At 37.5% G+C, this 17924-nt stretch overlaps 1 protein-coding gene across 11 annotated transcripts in view; it reads right to left on the reverse strand.

Annotated features, from left to right (window-relative positions):
• tenm4 (teneurin transmembrane protein 4) overlaps positions 1–17924 on the reverse strand; it is a 275962-nt gene that overhangs the window by 201553 nt on the left and 56485 nt on the right. For all 11 annotated transcript variants that reach the window (XM_038282836.1, XM_038282837.1, XM_038282838.1 and 8 more), the window contains exons 2-3: positions 10720–11006; positions 9778–10050 (exon numbers count right to left, since the gene is read on the reverse strand). In XM_038282836.1, the coding sequence (XP_038138764.1) occupies positions 9778–10050; positions 10720–10942 (496 nt within the window). In that variant the 5' untranslated portion in view covers positions 10943–11006. The remainder of the gene's footprint in view (positions 1–9777; positions 10051–10719; positions 11007–17924) is intronic.

Below are 17924 nucleotides of genomic sequence, written 5' to 3' on the forward strand. Positions count from 1 at the left end.
GTGGGAAATGTTTTGTTTCACCTGGTTTAATTAAATTAAAGGTAAACAACACACATTTGATTATTCGATTATTACTCAAATTATCCCAAAAATAATGAACAGATTAATTGCTATGCAAAATAAATATTAGTTGCAGCCCTTATATATATATATATATATATATATATATATATATATATATATATATATATATATATAGAAAGGGTTATATATCAGGGTTATATTGAAAGTATAATATTGGTAAATACTGGTTACAGGCCACAACAGCAACAGCATCAGACATCAATACTGGCCAAAAGTTTCCCATCACTGCATCACTAATCGTAGCAACCCTGAGGTTCACAATAGAAATATAATAGAAATCCATGTTGAGTATATGTTGAATTGCTTAAGCTTTATTTACGCCATGAAATCCAAAATACAAGCAGAAACTGTTCAGAACATCAATTCACAGCAAAGTATCTGAGCATCATAGTGAGCAGATAACTTTTAATTGTAAGATATCTAAATACTTCCAAAAATCCCTAGTAATACACTGTTTCACTTACTCTATTACTCTATTTTCATAAGAAGCGCTGTATCTCCTGTCCCAGCATCTTGCTGTATTACTGTAGAACAAGTCCCACTAAATCCAGCACTAAAACGCAGAGATATCCTATCTAATTAAAAGTCTAATGTTGCTTTCCCAACACAGACTCATGATGCGGAGGCAAAGCTCTGGAGATTCAGTTCAAAGTTAACGCACATCTTTAATGTGGAGTGGGTATCAAAGTAATTTGCTCAGACACCTCTAAAGGGTGTGGCCATCAGTAGCGGTATTTTAGTATGCACAGCCTGCGAGGTACATGAGTGAGCTACATGGGTTTGTATCAAAGTATAAAAGTGCTGTTTGTTCTGTGGTTATTTTTAGAAAGCTATCATTATGCAAGGAATGCATCTTTAATGTGAGTTCATATTTTCTTTCATCTGTTGTGACTAAGTAGTTGAGTGAATAATGATCAAAAAGACGAGCAAAATTTATTTAGAGAAAAATATGCCACTTGAAGTTAGTTTTTGACTTTGTGGTGTTTATGTTTCCTGGGACATTTCAAGATATGTTTTACATCACTTGGGTTAATTTAGGAATACAAAAACAAAAAAGTGGAATGTTTTGAAGACTTGAATACCTCAGAGTAAGTGTGACGAGCAAGCACTCTATGCCACAGTAGATGCTTTTGTATGCAGTGGTTATGTGGTCGGAGCCTGAAATAATAGAACTGAACAAAGGTTCTTTCAGTGCTTGGATGGGTGACAGCTGATGTATTTCCCATTCAAGTTCAAATTTGAAGGAGATTTGCTTTTCAAAGCCCCTCTGCTCTTTTAGAAGGGAGGCATGACGTGTTTCACAAGGAACACCTGTCTCTCACACACACTCGTGCTACGCTAAAAGTGGCAGATGCTGAAAACCACCCCGGAGCGCTTAACCCCAATCTTTCAATAGTTCAAAGTTTTGCAGGAATCCTACACAAAAAAAGCACCTGATACAGGTAACAAGGGAACAAATCACCATGGGGTTTTACCAGCTTTCATGCATTTTATGATCTACGTTATGATTCATTGTAGAGTGTGTAGGAATTAGTGATATCTGCTGGTAAAAGATACAGACCATCATCAAGAAATGCATTCAAGAAGCACTGGGTAGCTCCCTGAAGTTAGTCACAGACGTGTGTTGTTTACAGGAAGAAAATCATTTGTATATGCTGCAAGCTCCCTATAAATTGGTATGAAAACCTTGAGTTAAAATCAATATTTTAACTCATATGGCACTGCAGTATATATGGATAAAAAGAACATATACAAGCTCTAAAACCTAAGAATTATTCCTGTTGCTGCAAAGATAACATAATATTATATTCATTATATAGCTATCTCTATTTTTTATTCATATATTGATTGTTTAATCTAAGTGAAAATATTTACAAAATAACAACTGTGCTTTTTTTGCATATTATGAAACTTAGATCATGATATGCACAGGGTGGACTGTCTACTGTTCTATTGACAAACTATAAGAGATTTTCTAGAGACAACCTTATGGTTGCAGTTCTGGTCTTTGGGTGAAGTGACAATCTGTTGAGCTGCTTAGGGCTTGACATTGTATAATGGCTGATTTTCATTTTTGGAGAGGATTTGTTTCAATCCTGGTATATTTTGATGCCAGAGACCAGCCAATGCCTTCTGTAGAAAGAGTGTCCATCCATTGTTAACACTAGTGTTTTTTTAACCATGGTGCACAAGGCACACTGCCTTACATGTTTTAGATGTTTTCCTGCTTCCACATACCTGATTTCAATTGATGGATGATTAACAGCCTTTGCTGAACTGCAAACAGCTGGATCTGTTGTGGTAAAGCAAAGAAACATCTAGCAGGACAGGGGGCCTTAAGGAGGAGGGTTGATAATCCCTGGATTATGCCTCCCTCTGAGAGATCCACAGTTCATCCAAGAGCAAAGTATCTTTTTTGCAACTGGCCTCACTTAGCAAGCCCAGTTCAACTCGGGTTTGCCTCTCTCCACTCTACACGGAACCTGTTGCTTTTCCATTGACTTACTGATGGTGGGAGCGAGGGCCTAAAGAGCCATCTCCATCCTCCTGCAATTTCCAGCTGAGATTAGGGAAGCATTTACTTCTGACTCTTTCTTTTATGCGAAAAAGGGAAGTGCATGAGCTGTTTTATGGCTGTTTTGTTTTGTGTGCTTCTGGGGAAATGTAGGTGCATCTGAACAACTGATTTTCTAGCAGATTGGACACAGCAGATTGTTATTAAGTACAGCCTGCTGAGGTGTCCTTTTTCTTTTCTATAAGCCCTCAGGCTTAGTTGATAAATATATTCTCTAATTTTCACAAGCTTTTTATATGGCACATTTATGTTGGAGTTGTTACAACAGTTTTTCTTTTATTCAAATAAACATAGACCATCACTTATCACTTATACCTTATATCGACCTTCTTTAAACATTGCTATCATTAGTATTTTTTCTATGCCATAGCATAAAAGCTGGATTTAAAGTTTAAAAAAAATATTAAATTACTTTTAATTACGTTGTCTTTCTTTTGTTATTTAGGCAGTATGGTAAAATTCTTTTTAAATTAGATTTTAAATCAGGGATACATTAAACATTAGAAGCTTTGTGTAATTGTGTGCAAATCGATAAAAACAGAACAAAAATAACAGCACAATGTTAGTATTTTTTTCTCCCTGTGGCACTAGTGACCTTTATTTTAGAGAGTGACGGGAAATGCAGTGGAGAGTAAAAACAGAGATGCACCAAAGGTTCCTGAACGCAGCTCTCAAAGGAATAGAATCCTGGAAGCTGAAGCTGTGTCAATGACTGAGGCCTCCGTAAATATTTTACATGCTTTGTCCCTGCAATACTACTGGGTCTAAACATTTAATAAGTTTGCAAAGGTATATTGCTTTGCTAAACACAGTTTATTTTTCTAAAGTCAATTCAGGTTTTTAGGTCAAATTTATTTTAAAAATGTGACAAAAAGTACAACTCAGCAAAACATTTTCAGATCAATAAATAAACATCAGCCTAAGCCCCATTACATACTCTACAGGCATCTCTTGTAGACATAAAATGCTGGATGACTAAACTTTCTGTTTTGAGTGATGATCTTTGCAAAAGAAGCTGCCTCGTCAGACATTTAATCTGGATGGCAATAAAATGGCCTTGGATAATAACATCCAAAACCTTGGATGTTATTGTTGATCATGAGTTGTCATTGTAACCCTATGTTCAACAGGTTTCTAGAATATAATTTCCAGAATTTTTTCTGTCAGTCTGCAGGTTTATGCTAGGTTCATAGAAAAAAAGAAAAATGTGAGGCAGATCTTTTAATTATCATGCTCCTCTTCTGTGGAACCAGCTACCCGTTTTATTACGTGAGCCAGACGGCCTGTCTACTTGCCATGACTAGGTTTAAAAACAATCCTTTTTGATAAAGCTTATAGTTAAAGTGGCTCATGTTATCCTGCGCTATCTCTATAGTCATGCTGCTATATGCTTAGGCTGCTGAAGGACAGAGGGAGCACTTTTCATCATTTTGCTTCATTCTATCTCTATTCTCCAAGACCATCATGGATCAATATATCAGCTGGACTGCTACCATCAGCACCTGATTATAGAAGATGGAGTTGGGCTTCTTTTTCAGTGCTTAGTCCTGTTTCTTTCCTAGACATAGGTATGGGCTCAGTTGCTACAGTGACTAACTTTATGTGCTCTCTTTAATCCCTTTTGACATGAACACTGCCTCATACCTAATCTGATTAACTGTTCATGTCTGCAACAAAGCCACCTGTTGTAATTTAATGTTACATTTGCTAACCAACAAAGTATTTATGGATCAGTGCTTTTATTTCTTTTGAGTAAGTCTGCTTCTATCTCCTTGAAACCCCAGTTAGACTTGGAAGCCTAACTGAATGGAGTCTGCTGCCTGGTTCTGCTGGAGGTTTCTTCCTGTTAAAAGGGATTCATTTTTCTCCACAGCTGCTGCATGCATGCCTGATGTTAGGAATTGAAAAGTCAATGACAAAATGCAAGCAAATATCTACTGTCCCCACACGCTCATCCAGAACTCATATATCCATATCAAACAAGCAGTGACTTTTATAATTGCCATATTTACCAAAGGGTAGGAGTTATAACAAAACTGAAATATTAATAATAATTGCTTTGATTTTCTGAGCCTTTTCTGGACCTGTGCAGCCTTTAAAGCAGTTGAGAGCGAACCTTTTACCACATGCTTGCTCAGAATGATTGTTTCTAGGAAAGTTATCTACTTAATGCTAATTAGTTGTCCACTTTTCCCAAATACTAGTTTTGAAAGAGGTGGAGGCAGCAAAGCAATTGACTAAATGCAAATGAATATGGCTTCAAAAGGCCTGGCACATTCAGTACAATTTCTAAATCTGTACAAAATTTGAAAGGTTGGAACTGTGCCTTTAACACTTGTCACATTGCATGAAGGGCAATGCATAACTTGTCACTGCAGGAATGTTTGATTTCTTTTCATCTATTTTGGCAAAAATAAAATGGCCTGCTTTTTTTTGTTGTTTCTGGATCCCTTGAGAATAATTTTTTTGTCAATGGCAACCGATTCTGTTCTGACTGAGGTCCTGATGTGGACATGAAATTATATCGAATGAAAATAAATCTAACTTCTTTCTAATCTAAAGTATACCAAAGCTATTTATTCAACTACTTTTAAAATAAAGAAAACTCAGCAACAACACCTGCACATTGTTTTAATACTTATGGAGAATCAGGCTTAAAAATCCCGGAGTAACAACAGCTTAGGCAGAGAAAACAGAAATTTGCTTACACAATCTGTTGTGACAGTTGTACAACTCATGTCTGCCACTGTGGCTGCTAATTCTGTTACACTAGCAGCTTTTCTATCACAGCTTGTAGCTAAGTTAATCAAACTTCAGATTCTTAAGATCATAGACAAGGTATCGACTTCAATATCACAAGAGGGGTTTAAAAAAAATTTATTTTTATTTTTTGATGATTCAGATTAAACTACTACACAACCAGCCACCTGTTGTTATCGCTTTCATTTTGCTTCTCAAATAGTAAATCATGTAATTCAAGTTTAACAAAAATCTGTGAAATCTCGACAGAATGCTCTTTTCTGTTGTGTTTTGAGACTTTACTCAAAGCCTAAATAGAGGAAGCATTAAATCAAGAAATCATCCTCTCTGTCTGGATTTACAAGGATTTCCACTGTTATTTTTACCTAAATATTAACTCAAACTAACAGAAAACAAATACATAAAGTAATTCCACGCCTGACTCTGCATTTTAAAGAGAAAGAGGGCGCCATTCAATTACACTCTAGAATAAGATGAAAACTTGGCTGTGTGTACATTTATAAATATATCCCCTCATCGATAAAGAATGAATCTCCCAAGAGGATGGAGTAAGAAGAAAGCAAAATAAATAGACAACTAACCACCCACTGGAACTAATTACAATTTGGCCCTAGCAAAACACCAACACCAGTCCCACCAGTGCTTTTCTCTTAAAAAGAAGCGTGTAGGCTGAAGCTGTATTATTTTCTCTCCACAGGTTATGGAACACATGAATAAATCTCCCTGAACGGGCCTTGTAGTTATGGTTTGTTCTGGTTCTCATAGTTGCAGCAATCTAATAGCCAAGCCACAGCTATGGAGGGAAAGTCGAGATTAGAATACACATCTGGATAAGCTGTTACTGAGAAAAAAACAAGAAAAGAGCCCTTCTCAAAACACAGCGGCCTGCCTTTTCTCCGTGCCACTGAGTCTCAATAACATGCAGAATGAGTCAGCAGTGGCAGCCTGCCTTAAGTGTCTTTGAGGGGCTCCCTAGGGAACAGGAGTGGCATAGGGAGGAAGAACATTTACATAGCTGTACAAGCTTAATGGTTGCAATTGTGATGTTTTTCAAAATTATATTATGTAATTTGCACTAAATATGAATATTAAATGTTGCTGTTCAATAAAACCAACCCCAGCTATTATTGCTCTGAGGAGTTACAGTTCTGGGAAAAAAAAGATCCTAAAGGTTCTCTTTTTGTGAATCTTATCCTATCTGATATCTATTTTTTTTTTCTAAGTCAGCTTAGCAATGTTTCACCTAAGAAGTTACCATAAAAAATATTAAACAGTGTCACTTTTTTCAGAAATTGTGCAGAAAGAAAGACTACTGTTCTTATTTATTGTGACCCCATCCTCTCTACTCTCTTCCCTACACCCTCCTCCCCTTTCTAAGAGCTTAAATCCTTAAAATATCTGCATACTACAACTCTGCAATATTTCCCATCAACATTAAATCTGTTTTGTGAAGTGATATTCAGCTTTAATTGGTAAATTATGCTGTCTAGTAACATAAAATTAAAGCTAATATCTTCCTTATATAGGAAGGTGAGTCAATTAAGCTTGAGGACCTCTTATGATTAAGTTATAGACTTATTTCAAAGGTTCAATAGTTTGTCAGAAAGCTTGATGGGCTAAAAACTGACCAATGTTGCAGCATTTAAAGACCGCAAAGAGACAGCTAGGCAATAAACATTTTCTCAGCGCTGTATGAACACTTTTTCCTATCACTAAAGGGCTATTTCAGTTATTAAATGACTCTTCATTGCATTTAAACACATTAGGAATTCTGAGACTGATCAAACTTGTTCAACTCTAAAAATACATTTTTTAAATTCTCAAAAAAGATTAAGGGAGGTTTTGTTTCATGTACAAAAATTAAGCTTTAGGACCACAGTACAATTAAGAAGGATAAAAAATTCAGTACATGGATCAGTAAGAGCTAGAAAGGAATATAAGTGCTCTGCATTAATCTTGCAACGTGTTTAAGAAGATGTGGATTAAAAGTTAGAGATTAAAAGATAAAATTTCCTACCATTTTATATTCCTGACCTCAATATGGTAAGAAGAGTGTTAATGTTGCATTCAGTCAGTAGTGATATCTCTGTTTGTTACTTGTGATGTAACTCTGGTAACTTATAAATCAGCCATCGTATTACTTTCATGAGCAAACCTGCAGAAAGCTGTTTACTATACCCTATACATACTAACTGTCTGAAGCCAAGTTTCCATCCATTTCTCATGTAGATTTAGGCATACTTTTAAAACATATAAAAAAAGAAATGCAAATAAGACATGTCTCCATCCATTGGAGCAAATAAACTAGATGGTGCAAAGCATAATATCTTCATACTTGGACATTACATTTGGCAGCAAAAAAACAGAAATGCAAGCTAGAGCACCACAGATCAGTAATAGAATAGGTTTGTGTTGCAGTAAGGTAAGTTCTACTGACTTCATCCTGTCAGCTTGTATTAGTGATGGTGCATGGCATCAAGAGATGTAATGAGTGTGAATTTAACCCCTCGGTTTCCCTGGATGTGACGGCTTTTCGCAGGCGCCCTTTTTAACCAGGAGTGTTTTTAGACTAGAAAAACTTTGCATGGTTCAACTCAGATCACATAAGAACTGCATCACCGTCCTTAAGTAGTGTACTTGAAGGCTTTAAACAGAGCAATAAGCCCAGAAAGTGGTTATTTTCCCAGAACTACCACCAGCATGTTGTGTACCTGTTCTCATCTAATCACCTTACCTTATTTTCCTTGCATTTCTCATTGGTAATTGAGTACAAATATTTCGGGGGGTTTTTTATTCTTTAATTTAAAGGTCAAATTTATCACGACTGCTAAGGAGAAGTCCAGAAAATGCAAACCACAATCTGTACAGTACATGTAGTCTCAAACTTGTAAATTCGACCAAAAACACAAAAACACTACCTCAGCTGTTCCTGCCTAAAAAAGTCAGATTTTTTCTCTTCCTCTGTGACCACACTGGACAATTTAAACCCAACAGTGTATTGCAAATACATAGGCAGTTAAAGCCATGATGGCGACATTTTTGTATCAGTAAAAAAATAATAAAAACTATAAGATAGTTTATAAGAGATACCAATATAAAATCCAGTAGACATATCATTTTTTATTTATATTTTATTTCTTTATTACTATATGTTTTGTTATTAACACACCAGTTGTTATGATAGCTCTTTATATTACATAAAGAAATTAAACATTACAATTTGATGCAAACATTTTCAAATTCTACCAGAAAAAAATTATATTGGTTAACTTACTCCATGCAATAGATTAATTGCTGTTTACACTACACATTCAGTGTGTTCCACTGACCATCAGGGTGAGGGCTTTTACAGCCATCACACAGCAACTGGAAGGTAATCGTTGAAAAAGCATCTTAACGAGGAAGGCGTTTTGTCCACAAAACAGAACTGACGGGCTCAAATCAAAGCATCAAGAAAATTGTTCTGAAATTACTGTTGCTTATTTGCATGCATTAAACCAGGGTCAAGAAAGTCACATGTGAAGAGGGGGAACAGCCCAGCGGCTTGAATACATTAAAGCAGACTAAATGGTTTGTTGATTTAAAGAGATTAAAGTGCACACAGGAAAGCCTGCTAGATGGATTTTAATTAACTTGCCATATATAAATTGTATGTTATCTGGCATTACTGAATTAAATGCTAAATACAAGGGCTCTTTCTGCTTGGGTGAGTGGAATAAAAGGCTACTTAGAATCTTGATTGGATCTTACACACGCATGATGCTGCATCTACGGGTGCCCTGAACACATTCCGTTATGCCGACCCCCTGAATAGCCATCCAAAGAGTCTCTTTAATTATGTACAATACAGCCAAGTTGGAGTCCCCTGGCACCCTGGATGATCAAGCAAAGGAATGCCATGCTCTCTCTCAGATTCATCTGGCCAAATGGATTCCACTTCAAAGAGTCATTTCTGTCCGTTACAATAAGATGCTAATACATAACGTGGCACACGCTGAAATGCAAACTATTCGCTGAGTTCTTTGCAAGGATTTGCATGGCAATTACAATTTTTTCCACCAGAGCTTTGATGAGTTCTTCCATCTGTAAAGTACCCCGGGAACAATTTCATAAATCTGCCATATAATATGGATGATTTAGGTTAATGCTTAACTTTGCATCTTATAAAACTGCTGTTCAAAAGCTGTAAATGTTAGACTAGATAAGGCACAGCAATGTTACACTCCACAGACTATAGTTAATATACTCCTGGATTATTTTAATTACAAAATGAAAAAAAAATCATAGTAATAAAAATAACAAGAGGCAGTGTCCATTTAGCCATCTGAGGGGGGAAAATATGCTGAACAGCTTCCTACCATTTTCTGTGTTCTCGTGTTCAGTGTCGGTGAGCGTTAGGTTGGAGTTAGCCCTGCTGGAGAGACAGGAGCTGCGGCCAGACTTGGTGTTGCTGCGGCCCCACAGCCTGACAGCGTGTTCAGGGGACATGATGCCATCCGTCTCTGTGTCTGCATCAGAGCCCACGCTGACCGAATAGTCACGGTGAGGCAGCCCAATGTCGCTCCTGTACGTAGCCACATGTGATGGGAGGCCTTCTCCAAAGCCCAGGTCTCGCAAGGAGAAGTCAGCCCCTGCAGTAAGATGATGAAAAAGGAGCTTTGAGAATTAGAAGTTAAAGTCTCTCTGATCCAATTCTCTGCAGAAAAAAATGACTACAGAGAAATCAGTATCTTATCTCTAAAAAGCAAAATAGTTCATAAATCTAGTTTTATTCAGCAGTGAAATAGTATATGGTATTTATATCTTTAGCTTTTACAGGTCTTTTATAATAGCATATTTTTAAGTACTGCTTCTACTGAGTCATCTCCCATTCAAGGATTTAAAAAGATAATTTTCTCATTGAAACGGTAACAGTTGTAATTAAGGCGACTTTACATACAAGAGGAAAGAAAGGCCAGTGGAACAGCTGCAGCTATTCAAAGAATTTTAAATAATTGTAAATGAATTAACAGTATGTATGTGTTTGTTGTTGCATGTAAAGCAATTGTACATTTTATATTCATTTTGTGCATGAAATAAACAGTGGCTTTTTACCAGAGCTGTGTACATCTGTATATTATATCAACTTTAAATCAATCAAGCCATGCCAACTGTAGTATTCCATGACTCTTCATTGAAAAAATATACAGTAGGAACGTTAACATAACAGTTACGAAACCAGTGATTTCATGTAATAGTAATTTGTATAAAAAGCTTGATCAAAGGATAAATAAGGAAATGTTCTGTTATTTTAGTCTAACCTTGCCGGTTAAATTCATCCACTTCATGGTGGACCATTTCCTTTACGCGGCTCCCATACGCCATCCTGGAATCGTGGTCAAAGGCTTTGAGTGTTTCGCTGGAGCTGTAGGATTTAGAGTTGGGTTTACTGTCTTCACTATCTGCAGAGGAGCTGGTGTAGCGGCGTTCTGTTTCCTGCCGAGTTGTGAGTGAGCGATACGGTCTTCGTTCCTTCACCTCCATGGTTGCCTCCACTTTACTTTCAAAAGATAATGTGGGTTGCAATTCCTGTTTAGTTTGAGCGATTCTGTAGAAGAAAAGCACATGAAAAATATTATGTTTAATATTTAGGTAGGTATTGGCTGGCAAGACTAGTCACACCCTTGGACAAATTAATGGATAAAAACTCACATTTCACGAGGGATTTTGAAAAGACTACAAACTATTAACTAACAATTGTGAGAATGAAGGAAAATTAAACATGGTTTAAACTTGTACTAATAAAATAACCCAAATATTTAAAAAAAACTTTGAAATGTTCCATGGCATGTATTCAATTCCCTTTACTGTTCACTTCCTGTTTGGATTAACTGAGTGTGCAACTGAGTGTGCAGCTGTTCAGAGGATCTCCATCTGAAGTTAAGTTATTTTCTCTGTGATATCTCTGTATCTAAGTAACTCTAACTGACTACTTTAAAACATAGCACCTTCTGCTGCACTTTTCTACTGAGCACTTGTCAGTTTCACACGGTTTTATTTCTGATAGCAAGAAGTAGCTAGCCTAGGCTAGCGCTAGCTTAGCATTGCTATGGCTTCTCTCTCTCCCTCCCTTGACTCTTTTCCAACTCTTCCTTCTTCCTCTCCTCTCTCCTGCTCTCTGTGTCAGATGTTCAGTTATTCCTCTGCCTCCTTTAGTGATAATGGTATGTGTAATAAGTGTAGTATTTTTGTAGCTTTGGAGGCGAGGGTGTCAGAGTTAGAATCCAGGCTTCAGGCTGTTGAAGTAGGCCCCCCACGTAGCTGTCCTCCAAAAGTGCCTGAGCAGCCAGGCGATTGGGTAACTGTACGCAGAAAGCGTAGTCGTGGATCTCTGCCCACTGGTCACCACCAACCCGTTCACGTTTCTAACCGGTTTTCCCCACTCAGTGACACACCCACTGAGAAGCCCACTCTGGTGATTGGCAGCTCCATAGTCAGAAACGTGGCATTAGAGACACCAGGGACCATAGTCAAATGTTTGCCGGGGGCCAGAACGGGCGACATCAAATCCTACCTGAAACTGCTGGCTAAGGATAAGGTTAAATACAGTAAGATTGTTATTCACGCTGGTGGTAATGACACCCGGTTACGCCGATCGGAGGTCACTAAAATTAGTGTTGCTTCGGTGTGTAAGTTTGCCAAAAAAATGTCGGACTCCGTAATTTTCTCTGGTCCCCTCCCTGATCTGACCAGTGATGACATGTTTAGCCGCATGTCGTCATTCAATCGCTGGTTGTCTAGGTGGTGCCCTGAAAACAACGTGGGCTACATTAATAATTGGCAATCCTTTTGGGGAAAGCCTGGTCTGATTCGGAGAGACGGCATCCATCCCACTTTGGATGGTGCAGCTCTTCTTTCTAGGAATCTGGCCACATTTATTAGTCCTCCAAAACCCTGACCACCCAGGGTGCAGACCAGGAAGCAGAGTTGTAGTTTAACACACATCTCTGCAGCTTCTCTACTGTTACCCACTCTTTACTCCATCCAGACAGTGTCTTGCCCACGACCAAAATCTAATAAATTAGCAAAGATTCCCAAAGGAGTAAATCATGATAATCTAATTAAAATCAAAATAACTCCAATTGGGGAAAAAGTTAAAACAATTAAATGCGGTCTGTTTAACATAAGATCGCTTTCCTCTAAAAGTCTGCTAGTTAATGACTTGATTTGTGATAATCACATTGACTTGTTTTGCCTTACAGAAACCTGGCTGCAGCAAGAGGATTATGTGAGCATAAATGAGGCAACTCCTTCAAGCTATTTAAATTTTCACATCCCCAGAAGTTCTGGGCGAGGAGGAGGAGTAGCAACAATCTTCGAGTCTGACTTACTGATTACTCCCAAAACAATTAATTCCTACAACTCTTTTGAACATTTAACCCTTAATTTCCCTGATCCAAATTTCAAGGCAAGAAAACCTCTTCTTTTTGTAACTTTGTATCGTCCACCAGGTCCTTACTCTGAATTTTTAGATGAGTTTTCAGAGTTCCTTTCTGATTTGGTAATAAATACTGACAGGGTCATCATAGTGGGAGATTTTAACATCCATGCTGACATTGAAGGCGATAGCTTAAGAGCAGCCTTTAATGCTATCTTAGACACTATTGGCTTTGTTCAAAATGTGAATAGTCCCACGCATTCTCATCTTCATACTTTGGATCTTGTGCTGACATACGGCATAGAATGTGAAGAAATAACAGTATTTCCTCACAACCCTGTCCTCTCTGACCACTTTCTAATAACCTTCAGGATTACTTTAACAGAGTTCTCCTCCCCCAAAAGAAGGTTCAATTTTAGTAGATCTTTATCAGATAGTGCAGTTATAAATTTTAAAGAATCTGCTTCACTTTCTCTCTGCTCTGTGTCACTGAGCAGTGCTGCAGAGTGCAAAAGCTTAGCTTATTCCCCTTCACAGGTTGATGATTTTGTTGAGGGGGTTGCTAGTTCTCTGCGTATTGCCTTAGACAACGCAGCTCCTTTGAAAATGAAAACCGTTAAAAATAGAAAGCTTGCTCCTTGGTTTAATGCAGAGCTGCGTACTTTGAAGCAAAATGCTAGGAAACTGGAGAGAAATTATCGCTCCACAGGCCTGCGAGAGTCCTTCCTAGTCTGGAAAAATGGTTTACTGCTGTATAAGAGGACCCTTTGTAAAGCAAGAGCAGCATACTTCTCCTCATTAATAGAGGAGAATAAGAATAATCCTAGATTTCTTTTTAATACAGTTGCCAAACTCACCCAGAGCCATAGCTCTGTTGAACCGTCCATTCCACCTGCTCTTAGCAGCAATGATTTTATGGGATTCTTTATAAATAAGATTGATCTTATTAAAAATAAGATCATAAGCACTCCTCTATCCGCGATTGTACCTGAGGTAGTCATGGAATCTGAACCGGGTTTAGACTGCTTTGATCCAGTTGAACTCTCTGAATTAGCAAAATTATTGTCTTCATCTAAGCCTTCAACTTGTATGTTAGATCCAGTTCCAACCAGGTTATTTAAGGAGGTATTCCCTTTGATCTCCTCCTCCATTTTAGATGTGATTAATCTATCTCTGTTACAGGGATATGTACCTAAAGCTTTTAAGATTGCTGTAATTAAACCTCTGCTTAAGAAACCGTCTCTTGACCCAGATGACTTGGTCAATTATAGACCTATATCCAATCTTCCTTTCTTATCCAAAATTCTTGAGAAAGTAGTTGCCAAACAAGTTTGCGATCACTTCCACCATAATGAACTTTTTGAAGAGTTTCAGTCTGGCTTTAGAGCTCATCATAGCACTGAAACAGCTCTGGTGAAAGTCACTAATGATATTCTCATGGCCTCAGATAATGGACTTGTATCTGTGCTCGTCCTGTTGGATCTTAGTGCTGCATTTGATACAGTTGACCATAATATTCTTTTAGAAAGACTTGAATATTTTGTTGGAATTAAAGGAACAGCACTAGACTGGTTTAAATCTTATCTATCTGATCGAATTCAGTTTGTTCATGTTAATGATAGATCTTCAACACGCTCAAAGGTTACCTGTGGAGTACCACAGGGATCAGTGCTAGGACCAATTCTCTTTACTTTATACATGCTCCCAATTGGTAGAATTATTAGACAGCATGGGATTAATTTCCACTGTTATGCTGATGATACCCAGCTATATCTGTCTATAAATCCAGATGAAGCTAACCCATTACATAGATTACAGGCATGTCTTGAAGACATAAAAACCTGGATGACTCTTAATTTTCTGCTTCTGAATGCAGACAAAACAGAAGTTATAGTCTTTGGACCAGTCTCTGAAAAAGAAACTGATTAGCCAGTCACTTCATTTGGATGGGATTAAACTGATTTCAGATAATAAAGTAAAAAATCTTGGTGTTATTTTTGATCAGGACCTGTCATTTAAATCCCATATCAAAGAGGTTTCTAGAATTTCCTTCTTTCATCTGAGGAACATTGCAAAAATTAGAAATATCCTGTCCAGGGGTGATGCTGAGAAACTAGTCCATGCATTTGTTACTTCAAGGCTGGACTATTGTAATTCTTTACTATCAGGAAGTCCACAAACTGTAGTTAAAAGCCTTCAGCTGATCCAAAATGCTGCAGCCAGAGTTCTAATGAAAATGAAAAAGAGAGATCATATCTCTCCTATCCTGGCTTCTCTTCATTGGCTTCCTGTTAAATCAAGAATAGAATTTAAAATCCTCCTTCTCACATATAAAGCCTTAAATGGCCAAGCTCCATCTTATATCAGAGATCTGATTGTTCTTTATGTTCCTAACAGAGCACTTCGCTCTCAATCTGCAGGTTTACTAGTGGTTCCTAGAATTTCTAAAAGTAGAATGGGAGGCAGATCTTTTAGTTATCAGGCTCCTCTCCTGTGGAACCAACTACCAGTTTTAGTCCGTGAGGCAGACACCCTGTCTACTTTTAAGGCTAGGCTTAAAACTTTCATTTTTGATAAAGCTTATAGTTAGGGTGGCTCAGGTTATCCTGAGCTATCTCTATAGTTATGCTGCTATAGGCTTAGACTTTTGGAGGACATAGGGACCCCCATTTCATCATTCTGCTTCATTCTCTCTCTGTTCTCCTATTCTGCAGAATCTGTTAGTTCAATCTCTAACCTTCTGCTCTCTCTGCTTTTCCTCAGAGTAGCTTTGCCTCGTCTGTTCCTGTTTGGCTGTGACGTCATCCTGGAAAAAAAAACATCAGCTGTGCTGCTTCTATCAACACCCTTGTTAATAGATGTTGGAGATCGGCCTGTTTTCCAGTGTGGTCCTGTTTCTCTGACCGTGACTGAGTGGATGTGCTCTCTTCGTCCTCTGGCATGGGAGCTGCCTTGGAGCTCGTCTGCCTGGCTGTGTGTTTCCTGGACGGGGCCGCCTTTTACAGCTGCTTTTTGTATCTCTGCTTCTGTCTCCTTGAACCCCAGTCGGCCTCGGCAGATGGCCGCTCACACTGAGCCTGGTTCTGCTGGAGGTTTCTTCCTGTTAAAAGGGAGTTTTTCCTCTCCACTGTCGCTACAAGCATGCTTAGTGTGGGGGATTGTATTTGAGTCAATGAGTCAATGCAATCAACTGGTTTTCCTTAGATAGAAAACTTTGTATCAATTTGACTGTATGATCTGGTTGAACTGTAAAGTGCCTTGAGATGACATGTGTTGTGAATTTGGCGCTATATAAATAAACTGAATTGAATTGAATTGAAATTTACTCCTGATACCTCTAAAACAGAACTCAATTAACTAGGAGTAGGCAAATAATAGATTTTATCGATTCATTGAGTTATTTCTTTATGAAGATATCATTGTTTAAAAATCTGTTTGTTCAGTTTAATCATCAGTTTATTGCTTTTTCTTTTTAGATGTGCCCTCATAATAAATAAACTACAGTAGGTCAATGTGTAATAAAATTAGCTAGAAAACACTGTGTTCTATCTTGCTTGTTTTTTGTGAACTATGCATATTTAAAAAGCATTTTTCTAGGCTAGAATTTGTTGCCCTTTAATTTTATGCTTTTTTGAAAGCAATACATCTATTTTTTATTATGAAACTTAGGTGAGGAAATAAAAAAGTTATTGTTCTGATTTGGTAGAAAATATCTAATTGAAATAAAATGTTGCCCAGCTCTAAGATTAACTTTTTGCCTTTATAGAACACCTAATTCAAAGGATTCCACCTTTGTGTAATTAAATCTCATTAGAAACGGTTCGGTATAGAGGTTTGTTAGAGAATATTAATGAATAAAAAGCATCACGATGACAAAAGAACAAAGAAAACAGATTAAACACAAAGTTACCAGAGTACCGTACTACAGGAACAGGGTGGCCCCATTTTTTTACTACCATTGCTGCAATATACACACAGGAAGTCAGTCCCAAAATCGAGGTCAGTCCCCACACAAATATATTGAATTCAGAATAAAATGCACAGATCATAGGTTAGGGTTTTTCAGGTTAGGTTTAGGTTTAGGGGTAGCCCTAAGGGGTGAGGATAAACTAAAGTTATTCAATTAGAATTTAGGATTTTTCCAACACCTCATTGGTTCTTACACTTTATAGCAAAAATAATGATGATTATGTAAAGGAAGAACAGTGTTAAAAATATCTACTAATAGAATTCTAGGCTATTTGTTAAAAGCAAAGTAATTAGAGAAGAAATAATAACTCTAGATTACCTTGAAATTTGTAATAAAGAATCTAACAATACAGATTTAGAAACCAACGTCTGGTGTGCCTTTCTGTGATGAATTGTAAAAAAAAGTGGCACCTGCCCCTGCAGTAAAGTGGCTTTCAACAGCTATGGAGAAGTGTACAGCAGGGATATGCTTAACAACAATATCAAAATCTTTAGATACGTTACAGAGTTAACATAATCAGATGAAAACTGAAAGGGTATGGCACAACTGCAAAGGAGGTAGTACCTGGTAGAGCTGAGAACATGCAGGGGATTGGGGAGAGCAGGATAATTCAGAAGTGTAGGATAAATGGGACTATAGCCAACCTTCCTGGAGGTGGCTGCAGGAAGATCATTTATTACAAATCAAAGAAAGAGATACTGAAACGGTAAAAAAAAAAAAACAGCACTGAAAAATTTAAACTTCAAGCTCTAGGAACATAGGTGTCAGATTGAACCTTCCGTCACTGTTTGTGCCAAAGTTGACTTAATGAGAGAACACCATAGGCGAAAAACAAATCATAGAAATGGCAGACTGCAATTTGCCAAACTACATGATGACAAACCATAAAGATATGAATTGATGAGACTCTTACCAAGGCATATCAGCGCTATGTACACAGATGGAAAGTGAAGCCTTAAAGAGCACTATCCCTACTGTGAAACATGGAGGAGGATCTGTTATGTTTTGGGGCTGATCTTTAATATAAAAGGTTCAGTTAAAAAATTAAGGCTATTAAGGAATTTTAGAGAGAAATGGTCTGTCCAGTGTCAGAAAGCTTGGTGTCAGTCACAGTTCAT

Source organism: Cyprinodon tularosa, unplaced genomic scaffold (genome assembly GCF_016077235.1).
Source record: "Cyprinodon tularosa strain WSP-4 unplaced genomic scaffold, ASM1607723v1 ctg188, whole genome shotgun sequence".
Classification (NCBI taxonomy): domain Eukaryota; kingdom Metazoa; phylum Chordata; class Actinopteri; order Cyprinodontiformes; family Cyprinodontidae; genus Cyprinodon; species Cyprinodon tularosa.